The sequence below is a fragment of the Chionomys nivalis genome, chromosome 21 (genome assembly GCF_950005125.1).
Source record: "Chionomys nivalis chromosome 21, mChiNiv1.1, whole genome shotgun sequence".
Lineage (NCBI taxonomy): Eukaryota > Metazoa > Chordata > Mammalia > Rodentia > Cricetidae > Chionomys > Chionomys nivalis.
In genome coordinates, this window is record NC_080106.1 from 32,147,833 (window position 1) to 32,168,766 (window position 20,934).

General features: G+C 48.2%; 2 protein-coding genes across 2 annotated transcripts; both read right to left on the minus strand.

The window, feature by feature from the left end:
* Positions 1-8,555: 8,555 nt before the first annotated feature.
* On the minus strand, positions 8,556-9,757 carry LOC130863517 (metallothionein-1). Its single transcript, XM_057753564.1, has 3 exons — positions 9,595-9,757; positions 9,021-9,086; positions 8,556-8,781 (listed from the first exon to the last, which is right to left on the minus strand). Exons 1-3 carry the CDS (start codon positions 9,620-9,622, stop codon positions 8,690-8,692), a joined length of 186 nt encoding a protein of 61 aa, XP_057609547.1. The 5' UTR covers positions 9,623-9,757; the 3' UTR covers positions 8,556-8,689.
* Positions 9,758-18,140: 8,383 nt separating this feature from the next.
* Positions 18,141-18,933, minus strand: LOC130863684 (metallothionein-2). Its single transcript, XM_057753882.1, has 3 exons — positions 18,775-18,933; positions 18,481-18,546; positions 18,141-18,362 (listed from the first exon to the last, which is right to left on the minus strand). Exons 1-3 carry the CDS (start codon positions 18,800-18,802, stop codon positions 18,271-18,273), a joined length of 186 nt encoding a protein of 61 aa, XP_057609865.1. The 5' UTR covers positions 18,803-18,933; the 3' UTR covers positions 18,141-18,270.
* Positions 18,934-20,934: the final 2,001 nt, after the last annotated feature.

Sequence of the window (20,934 nt, forward strand, 5' to 3'; positions counted from 1 at the left end):
ATGCTGCTGAGATTTGAAAGAGAAAATTTATCCTGACTTTGCAACAAATTTACACATAAATCGCAGCAAAGGAGGCCACCCAGGTCTAGTGCTGCTGGGCTCCATCCCTGAGCTCCTTCCTGATCTCTGGGCAGTGCAGCTCCAGATGTATGCACACAGTCACTCCATGAGCAGCAGTGAGGACTGGTTACATTAGATTCTCTGCATCTTCATATGTTTATTGTTTTCCTATGGAATCTTCAACATCTGGTTTTCAAACTCTTAGAATTCTTTTTTTTTTTTTTTTAACCAATAGTATCATTTGAGAAACATCAGGTTTGAGGTGCATAGAAAATAATAACTGTAGGGGTTAGGTATGTGGCTCAATGAGTAAAGTGCTTGCTGCTCAATCTTGAGGACCTGAGTTTGAATCCCCAACTCCTGCATGAAAAGCCACGAGTGGTGGGTGGAGTGAGCTGGGTACCCAGAATAGCTGGACACCCAGTCTGGCAGATATAAAAGAAGTTCTAAATTCAACAGATGATCTTATCTCAAAAAGAGGGGGACACTGGGGAGTTGGTGACAGAGGCCTTTAATCCTGGCACTAAGGAAGCAGAAGCTAGTTGATCTCTATGAGATTGAGGCCAGCCTGGTCTACAGAGTGAGTTTCTACACTGGGTCCTATGCTACACAGCAAAACCCTGTCTTGATAAAAAAAAAAAAAGAAAGAAAGAAAGAAAGAAAGAAAGAAAGAAAGAAAGAAAAAAAGAAAGAAAGGTGTAGAGTGCTCTCTGGTCTCTGGCCTCCACATTCACCAAAAGCCCATGTGTGTGTACATCCACACAAATACCCAAGCACATGTATGTGCACACACAGCAAATGTGCATCTACAATCAAACACACACAAGCACATGTGTGTGCATAAACACACACACACCTAAAGTGAAAACAAACTATTAAGAACCTCTAAGGATGAGATATCTGTGTGGTTGGTGTCCCAATTTGTGAGCACCTTTATTTTGAGATAGAGTCACACGTAGCTCAGCCTCTTTTGTACGCGGACCATCCTGCTCTTGCTTCTTAATGCTGGGATTACAGGTTGAGCCACACCTGATTCTACATCACATTTAAGTGGCCTGGGAGCACAGTTAGTCCTGTAATATAAGGTCCTTGGGAAACTGAGGCAGGAGAATCAAAACTTCAAGGCCAGACTGGGCTGTAAATTCTAGACGAACCTAAGAAACTTGTTGAGATCTGGTGTCAATGCCAACATCAAAGACCGTCTAACATCTGTCCACCAAGAGAAAAAAAAAAGTTCAGTGTGAAGATCCAGTGTTTCTCTCAGAACTCTCCATCCCTATATAACCCACAGTGTGAGCTTAAACTGGATTAGAAAGAAAATGTGAATAAAGGATTGAGCCATTGCTGTGCCGGGATGGTGGGATTCTATGTATCTACACACATACACACAGAGACATAGACATAACCCGAGACACAGCTGCTGTCTTCCTTTGAGAGGAAGCTCATGACATAATTAGACTTTACTCTAGCACACTTCCCCTTCCTTTGGGGCTGGGGTTGAAGAGGTTAAGGGACAAGAACCAGATCCCTGTCCTATCAAGTTCATCTGTCACCCAGTTCCTTATTTCTAAGTCACACACACAAAAAAAAATCAGAGTTAAAATCAAATTGACTGTTTATTCACATATTTCATAAAAAAAGGAAGTTTAGTTGACAGGGTGGAGCTGTCTGAGAAATCCGGGTTGGTCCACACTGTTTGCACGTGGGAGCTGCGCTGCACTCCCATCAGGCACAGCACGTGCATTTGTCAGAGGCCCCTTTGCAGACACAGCCCTGGGCACACTTAGAGCAGCCCACGGGGCAGCAGGAGCAGCAGCCTGGAAACAAAGGAGAGGAAGAGGTCAGAGCTGGTGTCCTGGGACCCCTGTCATACAGACCCTGCTGAAGACCTGCTTCCTGTCCAACAAGATGGGGGAGGGGTTGTCTTAGAAGAGGGCATAGTGCTTGGAGAAAGAGTTGAACTGCCCTGGGCAGCAAAGGACATTTCTCAGAGCCAGCTCTCTGTGGGTTCCCGCTGAACTGTAGCCCCCACCCCAGCTATCTTTCCCCACTCACTCTTCTTGCAGGAGGTGCACTTGCAGTCTTTACAGCCACAGGAGCTGGAGCAGGTGCAGGAGTTGCCTGTGGAGGAGAAAAAAGACAGCAGTGAGTAGAGAGAAATGCAGGATCTGAGCCGGGGCCAGCACCATGTGCCCAGCTCAGTTAACTAAATCCACTCAGGATACCAGGAAGCCTAGCTCCCCCTCTTACAAGGTAGAGTCGGACTTGAGTCTTTGAGCCCTGAGTCTCAAAGATCCCTCACCTCTCTCCTTGTCTAGACAATTCATAATATGCTTAATAATGCCTGAGGCTCACCCAGATGCCCCCCACTACCTGGGTGATCAGGAGCCAGACATTTGTGCGACTAAATACTGCCTGCAGCCCTGACAAAGCAGCCATTCTGACAATATTCATAGTCCAAGGGTAGATGAAGGTTCCTGCAAAGGGGAACACTAAAATGAACTACTATGAATCTACAATTAGAGCTGCTATTCCCACCAGTACTCTGAACTTCACCCTCCACTACTACAGGAATCCTGTCTGAGGTCCTTACTGGCAATTTAAACAGCAAGAACTGGGTGTCTCTTACCAGTGAAGCAGGCACAGCTGGGGTCCATTCCAAGATCTGGTGAAGGTGGAGCTACAGAGCAAGGAACTAGGAGGCAATCAGGCTGCTGGAAGTCATGGTGCTCCCTAGCAGGCAGCTGCTTTCTTATAGTCCTGGGACCGGTCCGGGTGCAGAGTTTGCACCCAGCAATCAGTTGCACTTACCTTTGCTGAGTCACACGAAGTCACGCACCCTAACTGCTGAGCTCTGATGAGCATGGTTGCTGCTATCACCTGCATTGAGTCCTTCTGCATTTTCTGTCTCTCCCAAGCCAGCCCTACAGCACATTTGGCCATGTTTCTCTTTTGTACCACCTAAGGCAGGTGTGGGGATCTGTTCATGATCCTCCTGCATCGACCTCCCAGGTAGGAATATGAATGATGTGCCTACAGTACCATGCTGCAATGAGGGGGCATTTTAATGAAGACCTGGGCACTGACTGCCCTGAAAGCCCAGATATGAACTTTAGGGTTTGCATCCCAATTGACCTGTCTAGTTTGGTACCTAAGAATAGTGCAGAAATGTTGGAGTGGGAACAGAATGGTATTCAGTGTTGTCAGCCAATGTCAACCGATGTCAACACAATGGAATTGACAGTCAATGTCAGCAACCAGTTTCAGCTGAATGGAAGCTTGATAAGATTCAAAGTGAGATGAAGCTAATGAGAGAGAGAGAGAGAGAGAGAGAGAGAGAGAGAGAGAGAGAGAGAGAGAGAGCATGAACCAGCAATTGGCTTCTGAGAGAGAGAGAACCAGCAACCCATGGCAAGGAGCCCACTTTATTCAGAAATGGAAATGTGTCCACTGAAGACCTTTACCAGTGTGGCGCTGGAGCAGTTGGGTCCTTTTCCAATGAAAATGAGTTGGGATCTAATGGAACCAGCACAAAGTCAGGCTTTAGGAGGCACATGGAAGCCCGGGAATCTGCCTGCTCACTTTATACTTAAGGCCACCATGTGTGTGCATATATTGTGTGCAGACGTTGCCCCCACATCTCAGCTGGCCTGTAGCTGTCTGTGCTGTGCAGAACGCACAGTGAGTACCCACTCTTCTGCTCCCTCGTTGCAGAAGGGCACACCAACTCTCGTCTTAACCCACAAAGGAAAAGTCACACCTGCAAGAGCCAGTTCAGCATGACAGCGATTTAGGATATGACCCGAGGTTTTCATTTGCCAAAAGGTTCCTCCTCAGCCTTCTACCTACCCTAGAGCCACCCCAGGTATGCACAGACCTCTGGATACAGCCAGCAGCACCTGACCAATGTTGTCCTGGAAGGGAGAAGGTTAGTGTGTGTGTGTGGGGGGGATATGAACTCTATACCTCAGTCCTTGAACTTTAACAAAGCTAGATAGCCTTCAGTAGCTCAACCAGAAAGCAACAGAAAACAAAGTGAATTCACTCAGTTCAAAACCCAAGATGTGACCTCTTTGGCCTCAGGCCCGGTCTGTACTGAGAATTCTAAGGCCCATCCCAGGTATCAAACCCCAGGCTGAAAACCTAAGCAACATTTAGAAGAGGTTGAGCCCCCCCCCCCCCCCCCCCGTGGCCTTATGAAAGAAGAAGCCTGGCAGCTTCCAGGTCTGCACTGGGTCAGGTGCAACGGCCCCGCCTCCTGGCAGCAGCAGTGACCTGGTGCCCACAGTCACACTAAGGGGTGTGTCTGAGCTGAGTGCAATCTTCCAGATGAGCGCAGTCTCTGAGTGCAGAGTGCACAAGGAGCAGATGTTCCTTGTGGGGACTTCCTCAAACAGCCCACAGGAGGTGGAGTTTTGCACTCAGCTCTAAGCTGTGTGCAGTCATTCCAGCGTCTGTTGGCCTGTTTTAGCAAATTCTCTGGGCATCCCCTCCCTCTTAGATTTCCAAGAACCTAGTCAGGAACAATTCTCACACTCAGCCGTGCACTATGGAGGTCACTTTGGTTATCCCAAAGTCTCTTTACCTTATCTGGAGATGCAAATGTGAGTTGGAGAAATGTTTATTGATTTCACCCTTGTTTCTACCACATGGCCTGTCTTTGTCCCCGCCCCGTCTTTGGTTTCATTTCCCTTGTACCCAGTAAGAGGACAGACACAGGACTTTGTCTCTCCCTGTCTTCCATTTTCCGTGCAACAGATAAACAAAATGTGTTCCTGACTAAACAATAGCCAATGAGCCCTCCGCAGTCCATGCTAAGCACTTCATTTAGAGTCAGGTGATTCCATGCGTGCGCAACTTCCTCCAATCCCTGGTCATGCCGCTGGAATGTTTTTTTTTTTTTGATTTTCGAGACAGGGTTTCTCCGTAGCTTTTGGTTCCTGTCCTGGAACTAGCTTTTCTAGACCAGGCTGGCCTCAAACTCACAGATCTCTGCCTCCCGAGTGCTGGGATTAAAGGCATGTGCCACCACCGCCCAGCGTCACACCACTGGAATTTGAAAGTGGAAACTCATCCTGACTTTGCAAGGAATATGCACCCAAGTCCGAGCAATGGAGCCCTCCCAGGGGGCAGTCTAGTGCTGCTGGGCTCCATCCCTGGGCTCCTTCCTAATCTCTGGGCAGTGCAGCTCCAGATGTATGCACACAGTCACTCCATGAGCAGCAGTGAGGACTGTACGTTAGATTCTCTGCGTCTTCATATGTTTATTGTTTTACTGTGGAATCTTTAAAATCTGGGTTTCATGCTCTTGGAATTTAATTATTTTACTAATAATACCATTTGTGAAACTTCAGGCTTGACTTGCATAGAAAATAATAACTGTAGGGGATAGGTGTGTGGCTCAATGAGTAAAGAGCTTGCTGCTCAATCTTAAGGACCTGAGTTTGAATCCCCAGCTCCTGTATGAAAAGCCAGGAGTGGTGGTACAAGTCTGTCACCCCAATGTTGAGCTTAGGGTTTGTGGAGAGTGGTGGGTAACCAAAATAGCTGGCCATCCACCCAGAAGAAATAAAGCAAGTCCTAAATTCAGCAGAAGATCTTGTCTCAAACAGTAAGGTCGAAGCTGAGGCAGGGGTGACACAGCCCTTTAATTCCAGCACTAGGGAAGCAGAAGCTGGTGGATCTCTGTGAGTTCACAAACAGCCTGGTCTACAGAGTGAGTCCAGGACAGTCTCCTATGTTACACAGAGAAACCCAGTCTTGATTTAAAACAAAAGTAAATAAAGTAAGTTGTAAAGTGATTGAGGAAGATTCCCTATGTCAACCCCAGGCTTGCACATTCACCACAAGCCCATGAATATGTACATACACACAAATACCCAAGCACATGTATGTGCACACACACACGTGTGTGCACAAACACACATACACAAGCACATGTATGTGCATACACACACATACACACAAACATGCAAAGTAAAAACAAACTATTAAGAATCTCTGGCTGGGTCATGTGTCAACTGGGAACTTAGCATCCTAAGGCCCATGCCAGGTACCTTACACCATGCTGGAAGTCCTAAGTAACAATTTGAGGAGGCTCAGGTCCCACTGGGCAGTGAGTTAGGACAGAATCAGACTGGCAGCTAACAAATTTGCACTGGGCCCATTGAAATCCACAGCACTCTTTGCAGAGCAGGTGAACTGTGACCTTCATCACACTACTGGGTGTGGCTGAGCTGAGTGCAGGCTTCCCCAGGGTGTGATCTCTGCTTGCAGAGTGCACCTGGCCTTCTGAGCAGGCCCCTGGGTGGCTCGCAGGAGGCAGGGCTTTGCACTCAGCTCTAATCTGTGTGCAGTCATTCAGCTTCTCTTTTCTGGTCCTAGAAAATTCAGTGGAGGTGGTGGTGTTTGCTGATGTCACCTTTGCTTCTTACACATTGCCTGTCTTTGTCTCCCCTCCCTCCCCCAGCCCTCTGCCTTTGGCCTCAAGAGGAGAGACACAGTCCTTTGTCTCTGTCCTATACTGTCCATGCTCCCGATAGACAAGCTATAGCCAGTGAGCCCTTCCCAGTCCATGGACGGTTTTGATGCAAAGCACTTCATTTAGAGTCAGGTGATTACATGTGTGGGCAACTGCCTCCAATCGCTGGTCACAGGCTGGAATTTGAAAGTGGAAACTCATCCTGACTTTGCAAGGAATATGCACCCAAGTCCCAGCAATGGAGCCCTCCCAGGGGGTGTTCCAGTGCTGCTGGGCTCCATCCCTGAGCTCCTTCCTGATCTCTGGGCAGTGCAGCTCCAGATGTATGCACACAGTCACTCCATGAGCAGCAGTGAGGACTGGTTACAGTAGATTCCCTGCGTCTTCATATATTTATGTTTTCCTGTGGAATCTTCAATATCTGGTTTTTAAACTCTTAGAATTCATTTTTTTTAACCAATAGTATCATTTGAGAAACATCAGGTTTGAGGTGCATAGAAAATAATAACTGTAGGGGTTAGGTATGTGGTTCAATGAGTAAAGTGCTTACTGCTCAATCTTGAGGACCTGAGTTTGAATCCCCAGCTCCTGCATGAAAAGCCAGGAGTGATGGTAAAAGTCTGTCACCCCAGTGTTGAACTGAGGGTGTATGGGTTTGCTGGCCATGCATCCTGGCAGAAATAAAGCAAGGTCTAAAATTCAGCTGAAGATCTTGTCTCAAAAATATCAGGTGGAGGCTGGGCCTTTAATCCCAGCACCAGGGAAGAAGAAGCCAGTGCATCTCTGTGAGTTCGAGGCCAGCCTGGTCTATGGAGTGAGTTCAAGGTTCAAGGACAGCCAGGGTTACACAGAGAAACCCTGTCTCAAGAAGAAGAAGAAGAAGAAGAAGAAGAAGAAGAAGAAGAAGAAGAAGAAGAAGAAGAAGAAGAAGAAGAAGAAGAGGAGGAGGAGGAGGAGGAGGAGGAGGAGGAGGAGGAGGAGGAGGAGGAGGAGGAAGAGGAGGAGGAGGAGGAGGAGGAGGGGAGGAAGAGGAGGGGAGGAGGAGGAGGAGGAGGAGGAGGAGAAGAAGAAGAAGAAGAAGAAGAAGAAGAAGAAGAAGAAGAAGAAGAAGAAGAAGAAGAAGAAGGCTGTAATGTGATAGAGAAAGATTTCCTATGTCAATCTCAGGCCTCCATGTTCACCAGAATCACATGTGTGTACACATATGCACTCATACAGAAGCACATGTGCATGCACACACATACACAACCTCATGTGCATGCACACACACACACACAAGCACATGTATGTGATTACAGACACACACCCAAAGAGAAAAGGACAATTGAGAACCTCTGAGGATCCAACAGGGTTGTCCCACTATGTGAGCCCTTTTATTTTGAAATAGGGTTCCATGTAGCTCAGGCTGTCTAGTACCCAGACCATCCTGCTTTTACTTACAGGCACAAGCCACACCTGATTCTACATAACATTTATATGGCCTTGTGCACAGTCTAAAGCCCTTGGGAAACTGAGGCAGGGAAATTAAAAATTCAAGGCCAGACTAGGTTGCAAAATTCTAGGCCAACCTAAGAAACTTGTTGAGATCTTGTGTCAAAGCAGTCATCAAAGACCCTCTAACATCTCTCCAGCAGAATACATAAAGAGGCTCAGTGTTAAGAACCCCTGACTAGCATGCCAGACAGCCTGTGTTCCTCTCAGTACCGCCTCATCTACCCCACAATGTGAGGCGCTAACACTGGAACAGAGAGAGAAGGTGGAGAGATAGGGACTTTTCTGTGCTGTGAGGGTGGGATACTGAGCATCAACACCTGCACTCTCCTAACCCGGCACATAGCTGCTGTCTTCCTTTGAGAGGAAGCTCATGGCATAATTCGGCTTTATCCTAAGACACTTCCCCCCTCCTTTGGAGCAGGAGGTGAAGAGGTAAAGGGACCAGAACCAGATCCCTGTAAATCAAGTTCATCGGTCATCCCAGTTCCTTATTTCAAAGTCACACAAAGAAAACCAGAGGTCGAAACAAATTGGCTTTTTATTCACATATTTCATAGAAAAAGCAGATTTATAAACGCGGTAAAGCTGTATGAAAAACTTCGGGTTGGTCCACACTATTTACACCTCGGAGCTGTGCTGTCCTCTGTCCTCCCATCAGGCACAGCACGTGCATTTGTCAGAAGCCCCTTTGCAGACACAGCCCTGGGCACACTTGGAGCAGCCCACGGGACAGCAGGAGCAGCAGCCTGGAAACAAAGGAGAGGAAGAGGTCAGAGCTGGTGTCCTAGGACCCCCTGTCATACAGACCCTACTGAAGACCTGCTTCCTGTCCAACAAGATGGGGGAGGGGTTGTCTTAGAAGAGGGCATAGTGCTTGGAGAAAGAGTTGAACTGCCCTGGGCAGCAAAGGACATTTCTCAGAGCCAGCTCTCTGTGGGTTCCCGCTGAACTGTAGCCCCCACCCCAGCTATCTTTCCCCACTCACTCTTCTTGCAGGAGGTGCACTTGCAGTCTTTGCAGCCACAGGAGCTGGAGCAGGTGCAGGAGTTGCCTGTGGAGGAGAAAAAAGACAGCAATGAGTAGAGAGAAATGCAGGATCTTAGCCGGGGCCAACACTATGTGCCCAGCTCAGTTCATTAAATCCAACTCAGGACTCCAGGAAGTCTAGCTTCATCTCTCAAGGGGTAGCGTAGGGCTTGTGTCTTCCATTCCTAGACACAAAGGACCCTCACCTCTCTCCTAGTTAAGGCAATTCATAATACCGTTAATAATGTCTGGGGCTCTATCCAGATGCCCCCCGCTACCTGGGTGATCAGGAGCCAGACATTTGTGCGCCTAAATACTGCCTCCAACCTCGACAAAGGAGCCGTTCGGACAATATTCATACTCCAAGGATAGAGGAAGGTGCTTGTAAAATGGGACGTTAAAATAAACTAGAATGAATCTCCAGCTAAAGGCGCTATTCCCGCCAATACTCTTCTACATCCTCCACGACTGCAGGAATCCGGTCTGCGATCCTAACTGGCAATTCTAAAGACGAAGAACTGGGCGTCTCTTACCTGTGGAGCAGGAGCAGTTGGGGTCCATTCTGAGATCTGGTGAAGCTGGAGCTGTGGAGCAAATGACTAGGAGGCAGTCAGGCTGCTGGAAGTCGTGCTGACGCCTAGCGGGCGGCCTGCTTTCTTTATAGTCGTGGGACCGGTCCGTGCGCAGAGTTTGCACACAGCAAGCGGTTGAACTGACCTTCGCTGAGTCACGCGCCCCGCGTCCTTGGCAGAGCCGAGTGCACTCTTCGGGCGGGGTGCAGAGCTCCCTAGGGCGCTGGCGTGCACAGCGGGTCCGCTGTGTGATGTGTGCTACATCATGTCCCTGTAGTGTTTTTACCGAGATTACAGTTGATCTCTTCTAGCGAAAACTCACCCCGGAGCCCCGCGACTCTCTCCCTAAACTCATAGGAGGAGCTATGTTCTCAGTTTCTCTTTTCCGGGAGTTCCTGGGCAGCTCCGAGCCCGGTCATCATTTCTCTGAATCGAAAGCAGCAGAAGTCCAAGAGACAGTTATGTAAAAAAGATTAGCCTTGACTATGAACTTTCCCGGTCCTCATTGTCCCTCTGTGCCCTATCACAGTCGTTGGGACACAGCAACAGGGCCAACACATCTCATCTTAACACATCCAGTCTCCGTTCCTGAAGTCTAGGTACGTTGTGTGGGGCTGGCGGCCGGCACACCTCAACCTATCGGCTCTACTCCAGGACATTGTGGAAAATAGGGGATTCCCTCTCTCCAGTGGGATCATTTTAGGTGGTATCCAGGGACCGCATTAGACACAAAGCAAAAGAAGTGGCGATTTATTTTTATTTTTTTCATTGTGCCTGACTGTTCTGCTGTCAGGCCCTGTTTAATTGCGTTCAAGCCACTTGCTCAGTATCTCAGACCTGGGTGGCTGTGCAGGGTTTGAAATCCCATTGGCTCCTTTTGCTCTTGATGGACCTCCCCTTTAACGGGTGTTCTTGATAGAGACCCCCTTGCGTCTGTTAGGACAGAAACATTTCTACAGCCGGACTCCTCTCCAGCTCGACTAAGGGCCGGGACAAAAGCAATATTTTGTGGCTGTTTTCATATAATCCAAATTTGTTTTAAACTACAGATCCTCCTGCCTCCCGAGGGCTAAGACTACAGGAATATATTATCATGCGTCGCTGACAGGCACAGTTTATGAGTGAAATACATGTATGTCTATGTGGGTGTATCTTTACACACATCCATTTTTTCTTTAGCTTTCTTCTGTATCTGAAATAACACTGATGCTTGTGTTTAGTAAAAATTTGCTTAAATGTATGTAAGCATAACTAATAAACACACCTAAATATATTTAAGAAAATCTGGATTGATGCTTTGTACCACATGGTACTGTGACTACAGAAATGGCAGGCATGGTTCTGCATGTTTAATGACGTTTGCCCATGGTTTTATATCCCACCCTAGCATGGGTGGGCCACAGAATATTTTGGCAGGGGTGAATGACTCTTTGGAGCATAAGTCACACGGTCATGTATGTGGTAGATGAACATGACACAGACAGATACCCAGCTAAGCATAACAGGTCTGGCATCTATCATTTGCAAATGCATCAACAAATATCCCATCTGCTGTGTGTAATTATGAAAGGGCCATAGCTGTTATTATGAACCACGCATCTCTGTAAGTAGGGTCTCAACAGACAGCCTAGGAGACCAACTGGAGTGTCATGCCCTCCCCTGTTACCTGTACCATTTTGTTTGAAATCTAATTCTGGCATAAAAGCTGTAATGGGAGAGGCACTGGGTCATTAACCGGCTCCCTCCACACAATTTTCCACCTCTCTAGCGAAGAGGAAAATTGGTTGGGTCCTGAAAGCCTGTCCAGCTGGCCACCCACCCAGGCAGACAGGGTCTAGAGTGGAGTGACATCATGCTCTGTCAGAGAGAGGGTGAGAGGACCGTTATGGCTTTAGCTCCTGTACACCGTGACTTCTGAGCCAAATGACCATGGGCAGCTGCTTAACTGCTCTAGAGCCACCGGCCCCTCTGCAAGTCCATTGTTTGTATGAGAAACAAACTGTATCAAAAACAAAAAGCCATGGGGGCTGGAGAGATGGCTCAGAGGTTAAGAGCACTGGCTGCTCTTCCAGAGGTCCTGAGTTCAATTCCCAGCAACCACATGGTGGCTCACAACCATCTGTACTGAGATCTGGCGCCCTCCTCTGGTGTGCGGACATACACGGAGGCAGAATGTTGTATACATAATAAACAAATCTTAAAAAAAAAAAACAAAACCAAAAAGCTGTTCATTTCTGAGGAAGCAGTGGGGCAAGGTTTTGTGTTCGAGGATACCACCAAGTCCTGCACAGATTAGTGAGGCTTTGCTGATCTTTGTTTTGTGACAGAGTCTTGCTATGCCACCCAGGCTGAACCTGCCTCGATTTCTTGAGTGTTGGAATTTCAGGTGTGTGCTGTAACACTCTGGCCATGAGTGTGATATGGTTATGATGCCAGAACCAGAAGAAAAACCAATTTCTCATTTAATGCCTATTTAGAGAGGCAAATTCTGTTTACACACAAGGAGGGGGGCTTCAGAAAGGTTGGGTGGCTTGCTCAGGCCAAACAGCCAGTCAATGGAGCATGGGGCTGTGAACCAGTACTGCCTGACACTAATATTCATGTTCAAGTCACAAGTTCTCTGACACTGGCCTTTTATACACAGGTTCATGCATAGGCACAGAAGATGCTGAGAAGGCCACAAGACTCTTCTTCCTCTAATGGTTTAGACTCAGCGTCCTTCCATTAGCAAAGAGCCAAGAGACTGACTACCCACTGGTTACTCACCACTCAGCATTGCTACTTCTTCATGACACTTCCTAGGAAATGACACAGTAATGTCCTCTGTGTGGGAAGATCCAAAGAACTTCATTTGGGACAGAAATTTTTGTCTATTATAGAGTTCTTGGCTGAGGTTGAGTCTTTAATCTCAGCTCCTAAGAGGCAAAGGCCGATGCTCCCTATGAGTTCAAGGCCAGTCTGGGCCACACAAATGAGATCCATTCCAAAACTAAATAATTAATTAATTAAAGATGAAAATTAAAAATAGAATTCTTGTCTGGACAGTGTCGGAAGATTCTTTCCTCTCCAAATTCCATGGTTTTACTGGTTTTAAGTAGGCAAGAAGTAGACTTGAACAGGGCAGTGGATTTTAGCCTGGATTAGGGACAAATTCTAAGGACTCAAGCAGCAAGCAGAAACATCAGTGGTCCTTTACTGGCGAGAACCGCGGGTTCCTAGTGTGGAAGTCAGGCTGAGGCATGCCCTAGCACAAGGGTATCGTGGTTGTAACTCCTTTATTTTTCTGTCTTTTGGTCATTGTATTCTGGATGCATGCTGAGATATTTCTGCTGGACCAGATGAAATTCGTATTGTACTTGATGCTTTCACTTGTTTCACTATTTTATTTCATTTTATTTATTTTATCATCTGTTACCAAAGCTAGGGTCTATAACAAATTCTTGGGCCCTTAGATCTCTTGTATGGTATTATTTCCCCCTTTTTATAGAGAGGATTGACCCCAAGACCTTCTGATTACTAGGCAAGCACTCTACCTAAGCCTTATTCCCAGCCTTTTAAATTCTTTTTGTTTTGAAACAGGCTCTAAGTTGTCCAGGCTGGCATTGACCTTGCTATCTAGCTAGACTTTGAGCTGGAAATCCTCCTTTCTGCCTCAGTCTTCAGAGTAGCTAGGATAATGGACTTGGGCCACCAGGCCCAGCTCTTCCTCCTCTTCTCTCTCCTCTCCTTCCTCCTCTCCTTTTCAGCCTTTGAAGCAGGGTCTCTCTCTCTGTAACTCAGAATGGCCTGTAACTTGCTATATAGCCCAGGTTGGCCTTGAACTTGAGACAATCCTCCTGCTTCAGTTCTCCAAGTGTTAAGATACAGATATGTGTGTGTCTCACCATACCTGTTGGTGCTTGGGGCAGGCAAATGAGGTGGGTGTATAGGACCCTTTGTTGTTTAGTTCCTGAATGCCTTAGACCAAGTGAACAACAAGCTGAACCTTCAATTAAAAATGGAACATATTGCTGCTGGAGAGATGGTGCAGTGGTTAAAAATGGAACACACTGGCTGGGAAGGGGGATAGCGGTGGGAAGCTTATCTAACGTGTGTGAGACTCTGGGGTTCATCCCCGGAATCATTAAAAAAGAAAAGGGTCTGGAAGTGTGTAGAAATTAGCTCTATTTGGGAAATAACCAGGCTAGCTAAAAGATAAAACAATTATTTATTATAAGGGGAAGACTCACGAAACAGGAACAAGAAGTCCAAGCTCAGCTGTGCTGCGAGGGAACCACAGAGAGAGACCCTGGGCCGTCTCCAGGTCCCAGAAAGCCACACCCTAACTTGGTCCCACCTATGAAAGATAATTGGTTGGCAAAGATTCCCCATCAGGAGTGTAGCTCAGGGTAGAGTACTCACCTAGCATGCACAAATCCCTGGGTTCAGTTCCCAGCATGGCATAAACTAGGTTAGGTGGTACATGTCTGTAATTCCAACACACTGGGATTGGAGTTAGGAGGATTAAAGTTTAAGATTAATAGCAAGTTTGAGGCCAGCCTAGTCTTCATGAAACCCTGTCTCCCAAAAGAAAACACACCTGACCCCACTTGGCCCACAGGAGTCTTTATTAGGACATCCATCCATCCATCTACATCCACCCATCCATCCATCCATCCATCCATCCACCCATCCAACCATCCATTCATCTATCCATCTATATCCATCCATCCACCTATATCCATCCATCCATCCATCCATCCATCCATCCATCCATCCATCCATCCACTCTGTCAGGATACACTGAGGAAAATCTCTGAGGTTACATTCTTACTAACCTGATCAGCACCACCTAAATCCAGAACAAGGCTGAAAGACTAGAGTCAGGAAGGACATACAGAAACAAAGGAGGTCAGATTCCCAAATTGTGCACTCAAGGAAGGAATGTTCTAAAGCATCAGGTCTGTACTCTTTGAGACTCAGTTTCCCATTACCTGTGCACGGGGCGCTTCCTGCTTCCTGATCAACCCTCGGTTTCCTGAAGGAGAAGCACCCACGCAGGAGCAGGAGCTGCCCATGAGGAGGAGAAAGCCAGCTGAGAGCTGAAGTCAGAGGCAAGAAATGCAGCAAGTGGTGGAGGGCCAGGGCTAGGCCAGGCCCACTCAGGGCTCAGTGACTCGGGACTCCAATTCTCTTCACACATGCCAGTATTTGCCTTGGGTCCTTGATCTCAAAGAGGCATTGTCCCCTGCTTCCACTTCCATCCAGGCAAAAGGAAATAAGGGTATGAACGATTATTCTCTGAGGATGTGCATGCTTGTTATGGTTTCTGACGAGAGCTTGACCCTAAAATGGAATGTTGAGGGTGAAGAGCCCCAAATTATCTTGGGCTATCTTAGGCTCTTTAATGTTTTGATTTATTGGGAAACTGAGTCTTGTGATCCAACTGTCTCGGCCTCCCATGTGCTGGAATTACAGGCCTTATCTTAGCTTTTGTGTCAGACTTGATATCTTCACAACTGTTAGACGAAACTGTTGGCACTAAGCTTAGATGACATCTCGCCTCCAGCAACTCTGAAGCTAAAATGCTGTAGGTGACAGAGATTTCCCTGCTCTGCTGTGTCCCACCTGCCTGAGGCCACTAATGCAACCCCAAATAAATTGACACGACCTTCTTTTCTTCTCCATCTAAAAAAGTTCCTGCAGCCTCTCCCACAACGAACTTCACCATTCCAGACAATGCTCCCTCACTGAGCATATTTGGCTCAGGAAAAAAAAAAAGGTATTTTTTTTTTTTAAAGCAGTGTCTTCTGTGTTTGTTTGAGACAGAGTCTCACTTTTCAGGCTAGTGAAATTGCCCTGGACTTCTGCTCCATCTCCTGAGTGCAGAGCTCAGAGTGCTTCTCTTACTCAGACAGTGGACGGAGGAAGGGTGGGTGGGAGGGGGTAGGCAGGATATGGAAACAGAGCAGACTCTTTAGCAGAACACATAGGTTTGCCTTTCCCTCCATTTTCAGGACTTGAGGGCATGTGTAATCAAATTATGTGTCCTATGCATAAAATTCTGGATGCCCACAGGCTGGTCTGCCTCACTCACTGCATGATCACAGATCTGAAATTGGGGCTGCCTCCACCCCAGGAAGAATCAATTTAGGTGATATGTTCAAATAAAGAGATAAGAAAATTTTAACCACCCCGAACATGCAATATACCACAGTCCCACACAGCTTAAGTCCACTCACATTTGCTCCGTCACTAGGCTAAGAGAAGATCAAAGCACACGAGAAGTTAGCAAGGCTTTGGTGTCTGTCAGGAGGCCGGGGCAGCATCCTGATCACAGGGGCTTTGTACTCATCATCCACGTTTACCTGGTCCACAGTCAGCGAGGCTCTCTCCCCAGCCTCCATGCCACAGTGTTCTCCCACACAGTTCTGTGCCCACTCTGGAGCTGGCCAACGTGGGACTCTCTCTCCAGACAGTCCGCATGGATAGAATGCTCCCACTTGCCTGATGTATGAAGCCTCAGCCAGGAGTCAGCTCCTTCCTCATTAATCTCTAGTTAGAATATTTTCTCCTTTCTGTGAAAGAGGACTCATAACCGAATCTGCGGGTTTTCCACCATCATCAGCGAATCGTCAAAGTGTAAGGGGCAGGCAGTGAATGAGCAGGGGAGCTCTTGCTCTCAAGCCCTCTTGGTCAATGATAGCGTTAAGAGTTCTGGGTTTTACTAGGACGTGGGCATACATATAATAGTGTTTTAATTATTATGAGTCACGTGCGAGGCGCTTGACATTAGAGCACTAAATGGGAAGGAGAGGTTTCCAGGGGCAAAGGTATCTCTTTCTTCCCTAACGTGGGTATATTTTAATCCGGCGTGGCACCTGCCCCTATCCTTTTTTCTCATTGTAATAAGCTTCTAATGAGCCCGAAGCCATTTTGGGTGTCGATGTGTCTGGACCAGCAGAATCTGGTCTGGAGCCTCCCTCCACGGTTGGGAATGTGCGACAGATGACCGGCAGCTGGGAGCACGTGGTTGTCAGCATCTAGGTTTTTACCGAGTGCCATGGCAACGGGGTACCAGCATCTGAGGGGTTCGGTCTGGGGACATAACCATAGGTTCTCTCAGATGTTCACTGACTTGCCCAGCTTACACGACCAGTAAGTGGGGAAGCTGGCTGCCAACTAGAACTTCCTGGCAGCCAGAAATACAGCCAGCCTTGTAAACTTACTCTTCACACAAGTTTGGTCCTGACTCCTGGCCAAGAAACTCATCTTTCCCTTTGATTGGACACCAAATTGCATTAGTTCAACAAATAACCAGGGGCATTAACCGTTGGTTTTAATTGAGTCATTCAGGTCCTTACAGCTTCCTAAAAGAGTACCACCCATCCTCCAAACTGTAGACTCCACCTAGATGCCTTGCTCCTGGGAAGATGTTGGGCGCCTTCTACTTTGCTTTTCTAAGGTGTCAGGGGTTAGGATGAGTGAGGGGTAGTTTCTTCCTGATCCTGAGGGGAACTTCCAGAGACTGACAGCCAACTCAGGTCACTGTGCTCTCTGAAATCGGGGGTGATGGGAATGACCCTGTCGGTGTCCCTGTGCACCAGACGGGCAGGTCCTCATGGGAGGTCCAGGTTGGACACGTTGTGCCATTTAGTTTTCCGTCTGCAAGGCACACCCCTTGGATACATAGTACTTGCAATTTCAAGATTTTGTTCATGTTACTGAATTTTTAAAAACAGATTTTGAGCCCAGCCTGTATTTCCAGCACTTAGGAGTCTAGACTGGAGGATCACAAGTTTAAGTATAGTTTGGGCTACACAGTAAGATCTTGTCTCAAAATCAAAGGTTACCAAATTTTGAGACTAAAATTGAATTCCAAATTTCAATGATCCTTCTGCTTCCCAAGTGCTAGAATTATAATTTTTTTTTTTTTTTTTGAGACAGGGTTTCTCTATGTAGCCCTGGCTGTCCCAGAACTCGCTCTATAGACCAGGCTGGCCTCCCAACTCAAGGAGATTCACCCGCCTCAGTCTAAGGGCTGGGATTATAAATGGGATTCACCACACGACTCCCTGATGGCCAGTTCAGAACTCGCTCTGTAGACTAGGCTAGCCTCCAAACTCTGCCTCCCACCGAGTGCTGGGGTTAAAGGCGTGCACCACCACTCGGCTCCTCTGATTCTTTGTAGCTTTTTATTTACCAGAGTCTGGGTACTTAAGTCACTTTTAAGCCTAAAAATCCAACTGAATTAGGGGAGAGAAACCAGAATAAACATCTAGGGGGTTGGGGTATGGCTCATTAGAGCATCTGGTTTTAGTACGCCTAAACCTAACAGACAAGAGCTAGCACAGAGGGACTAAGTGCATCCCGCTGCTCATCACTTCCAGGATAAACGCCGGAGAGGCAACCTGACCAGTCCAAGCCACAGGCTAACATCTGAGCCCAGAGCCCAAGCCTTAGCAGTTCCGTTTCAATCTCTCTGCCAGTCCCTTAGTTCCAATGCACACAAAGACAACCATAGTTAATCAAGTCAACGCTTTTTATTATCTGTTACATGTTTTATAGAAAGAGGTGTGGAAAACAGACCAGGGTTGTAAAAAAAAGTTACTTTCTACACATTGTTCTATTTACACGCAGATGAAGGGAAATCCCACTTCAGGCACAGCAGCTGCACTTGTCTGAAGCTTCTTTGCAGACGCAGCCCTGGGAGCACTTCGCACAGCCCACGGGGCAACAGGAGCAGCAGCCTGGGGGAAAAAAAGAGTCGACCGTGAGAGGCACACCACCTGGACGCTACCGGGATGGGAGGGCGGGCTAGGGACCAATGGGGAGCGGAGAGTAAACGGTAGAGAGGATCCAACTTACTTTTCTTGCAGGTGGTGCATTTGCACTGTTTGCATTTGCAAGACCCGGCGCAGGAGCAGGATCCATCTGCAGGAACAAGGGAGTGAGCAGTGAGCGTGACCCAGCGCACCTAGACGCAGGAGTTCCCCAAGGAACTCAGGTGCAAATCCTTGCTCCAGCTTGGGTGAGCCACTGTATCTCAAGGGCTTGTTAAAAGAGGGGGTTCTCCAGAATTTGTTGGGAAGGGGCCCAAAATAGCCTATCTGGCCCTCCCAGAAACTCGGGTTGCAGAGCCCAATCAGCAGTCCCCCTTACCTGTGGCACAGGAGCAGTTGGGGTCCATGATGAGTAGAGGCGGCGGCTGAAAATCGTACAAGAACAAAGTTGGAGAGCTAGGAGAAGGGGTGATGTAAAGAAGCGTGTGGACCGGGGACTTTATAGAGGAAAGAAGTTGGGGCGAGTGCAAAAGCTCCGCCCAGGTGGAGCACCACCTGCCCGCCCCCGCCCCTGCCTCCTGCACACGCCCCGCAGGCTGCGCACGCCCCGCAGTCTGCAAGCATCCCTCTTCCTGCACGTGGAACACGGCCTGCACACGCCCCCGCGCTGAGTCACGCCCCTCTTCGCACGGCGCGCGGACTGAGCGCACCGGGCTGAGCGCAAAGGGTCTGCGCCCGGGTCGGGGCCTGTTCCGGGAAGCTTGCCCACAAGTGACTTGCCGCGCGCCCGAGGGAGCTAGGGGTCGGGTGCAGAGGAGCTACCCAGCTCCCCCAACGCGGGTCCCGCGCTTATCGTGTGCGCTAACCTGGGTGAAAGCGGGGCTAGGAGACCCTGCTTACAGGAAAATCAAGTTAGAAGTGTTAACATGTTTCAAAAACCAGTCCTAGTCCAGACTTAGTCGCTGCTGGTGAGGTCCCCACCGCGTTTCCCGTGCTGCGGGGCGTTGTGTTAGAACTTTCATTTTTCCTTACAATTCATTATTCTCACAGTAGAAGGTGGAAGCGGAGGCGCAGTCACATAGTCGCTTGCCCAACATGTGTAAGGTTCGAATTCGCTGAGGTGCCAGCACGTCGCCAGAGACTTGCTACCGGGAAGACACAATCCTTGTGCCAAGGACACTTATTTTAGGGGGCAGCTAGAGTGAACAGGGCAGTTTTGAAGGTCTGTTGGAGGTGGAATTCAAGGGCAGGGGAGCAGTGCAGTCTGCGAGGATATAGACCAGTGTTTGCCAAGCAGGATGGGCCAGATGGTAGTGTTCTGGACCGTGTGGCAGGAAGGCCCCCCATAAGCTTCCCCCACTCCCAGCCCATGGGTGGATGCTGAGGGGAAGAGTGGAGGTGGCAGCCAGATTTCTCTCCCTGGAGGCACATGGTGTTTCCCCGCTTGCTCAAGCCTGCTGAAATCATACTTGAAGTCATAAGTAGGAAGGTCTGTGTCATCTGAGGAGCCGGGAAACAGTTACTGGAAGCTTCCTGGCAGGCTCGGGTAGACACTCAGGGAAGCAGTGTGTGTGTGTGTGTTGGGGGGTTGTGTGCCACAGGACAGGCTGTCCTTGCAGCTCTTTCTGTAAACTGGGGAAATGCCTTCTTGGCTCAGTGATCACTTTCTCCAGGATATCTTCCGGACCCGATGCCCATGGCTGCCAGTGGCATGTGTAGTTAACATCCTGTCCTTTCCCTTCCCGGCACTTTCCATGGCTGCGCTGTGTTTGAACCTTAGCCTGATTGATTTCTGTGCTCCTGTACTCCTTCCCAGACTGAACTCAGAGTAGTCCTTGCCCCCGTTGGACTGTTTCCAGCCTCAGCCTCGAGCCAGGATAAAGCTGGCGGTCACCACTTGCTAAATCTGGTAAATTCATGGAGGTTACCCCGGCGCTATGACTCCTGCCTGGTTTCTGCTTCCCAGGACTCTGATTTAGAAAATGAAAGTAGGCTGGATGTAGTGGGCAATGCCTTTAATCCCAGCATTCAGGAGGCAGAGGCGAGTAGATTTCTGTGAGTTCAAAGCTAGCCTACTCAGTGAGTTCCAGTCTAGCCTTGAGTTAGTTACTTAATGAGATTCTATCTCAACAACAACAACAACAACAAAAAATACAATAATGGAAAAAAAAAAGCAACAATGAAAAAGTCAAATTTGGCCTGTGTGGCCCAGGCTTCTAACCCTAGCACTCTGGAAGCCCAGGCGAGATTGTAAAAAATGAGGCTAGCCTGGGCTACATACTTAGAATGTCTCAAAAGATAAAATGAGGGCTAGGAATGTAGCTTAGTGGTAGAGTGCTTGCTTAGAATATGTGGGACCCTAGGTTTTATCCCCAACATGGCAAATTTTGTGTGTGTGCGTGTTTGCATGTGTACAGAAGCTCAAAAAAGTCACCACCCTGATATCTGTCACTCACTGAAGTGAAAATATCACGAAGGGTGGGGAGAGGTGAGCTGTCTGATGGAGTGTGGCCCCCCATTTGCCCTGGGGGTGCACTCT

What these genes read in the sequence shown, in the direction of transcription:
- LOC130863517 (XM_057753564.1), bottom strand. Translation starts at nt 9,622, where the DNA reads ATGGACCCCAACTGCTCCTGCTCCACAG. An exon ending in CAACTGCTCCTGCTCCACAG is followed by an intron (nt 9,087 to 9,594) that starts GTAAGAGACGCC and finishes TCTCCTCCACAG; the next exon opens with GCAACTCCTGCACCTGCTCC. An exon ending in GTGCACCTCCTGCAAGAAGA is followed by an intron (nt 8,782 to 9,020) that starts GTGAGTGGGGAA and finishes CTTTGTTTCCAG; the next exon opens with GCTGCTGCTCCTGCTGTCCC.
- LOC130863684 (XM_057753882.1), bottom strand. Translation starts at nt 18,802, where the DNA reads ATGGACCCCAACTGCTCCTGTGCCACAG. An exon ending in CAACTGCTCCTGTGCCACAG is followed by an intron (nt 18,547 to 18,774) that starts GTAAGGGGGACT and finishes TTGTTCCTGCAG; the next exon opens with ATGGATCCTGCTCCTGCGCC. An exon ending in ATGCACCACCTGCAAGAAAA is followed by an intron (nt 18,363 to 18,480) that starts GTAAGTTGGATC and finishes TTTTTCCCCCAG; the next exon opens with GCTGCTGCTCCTGTTGCCCC.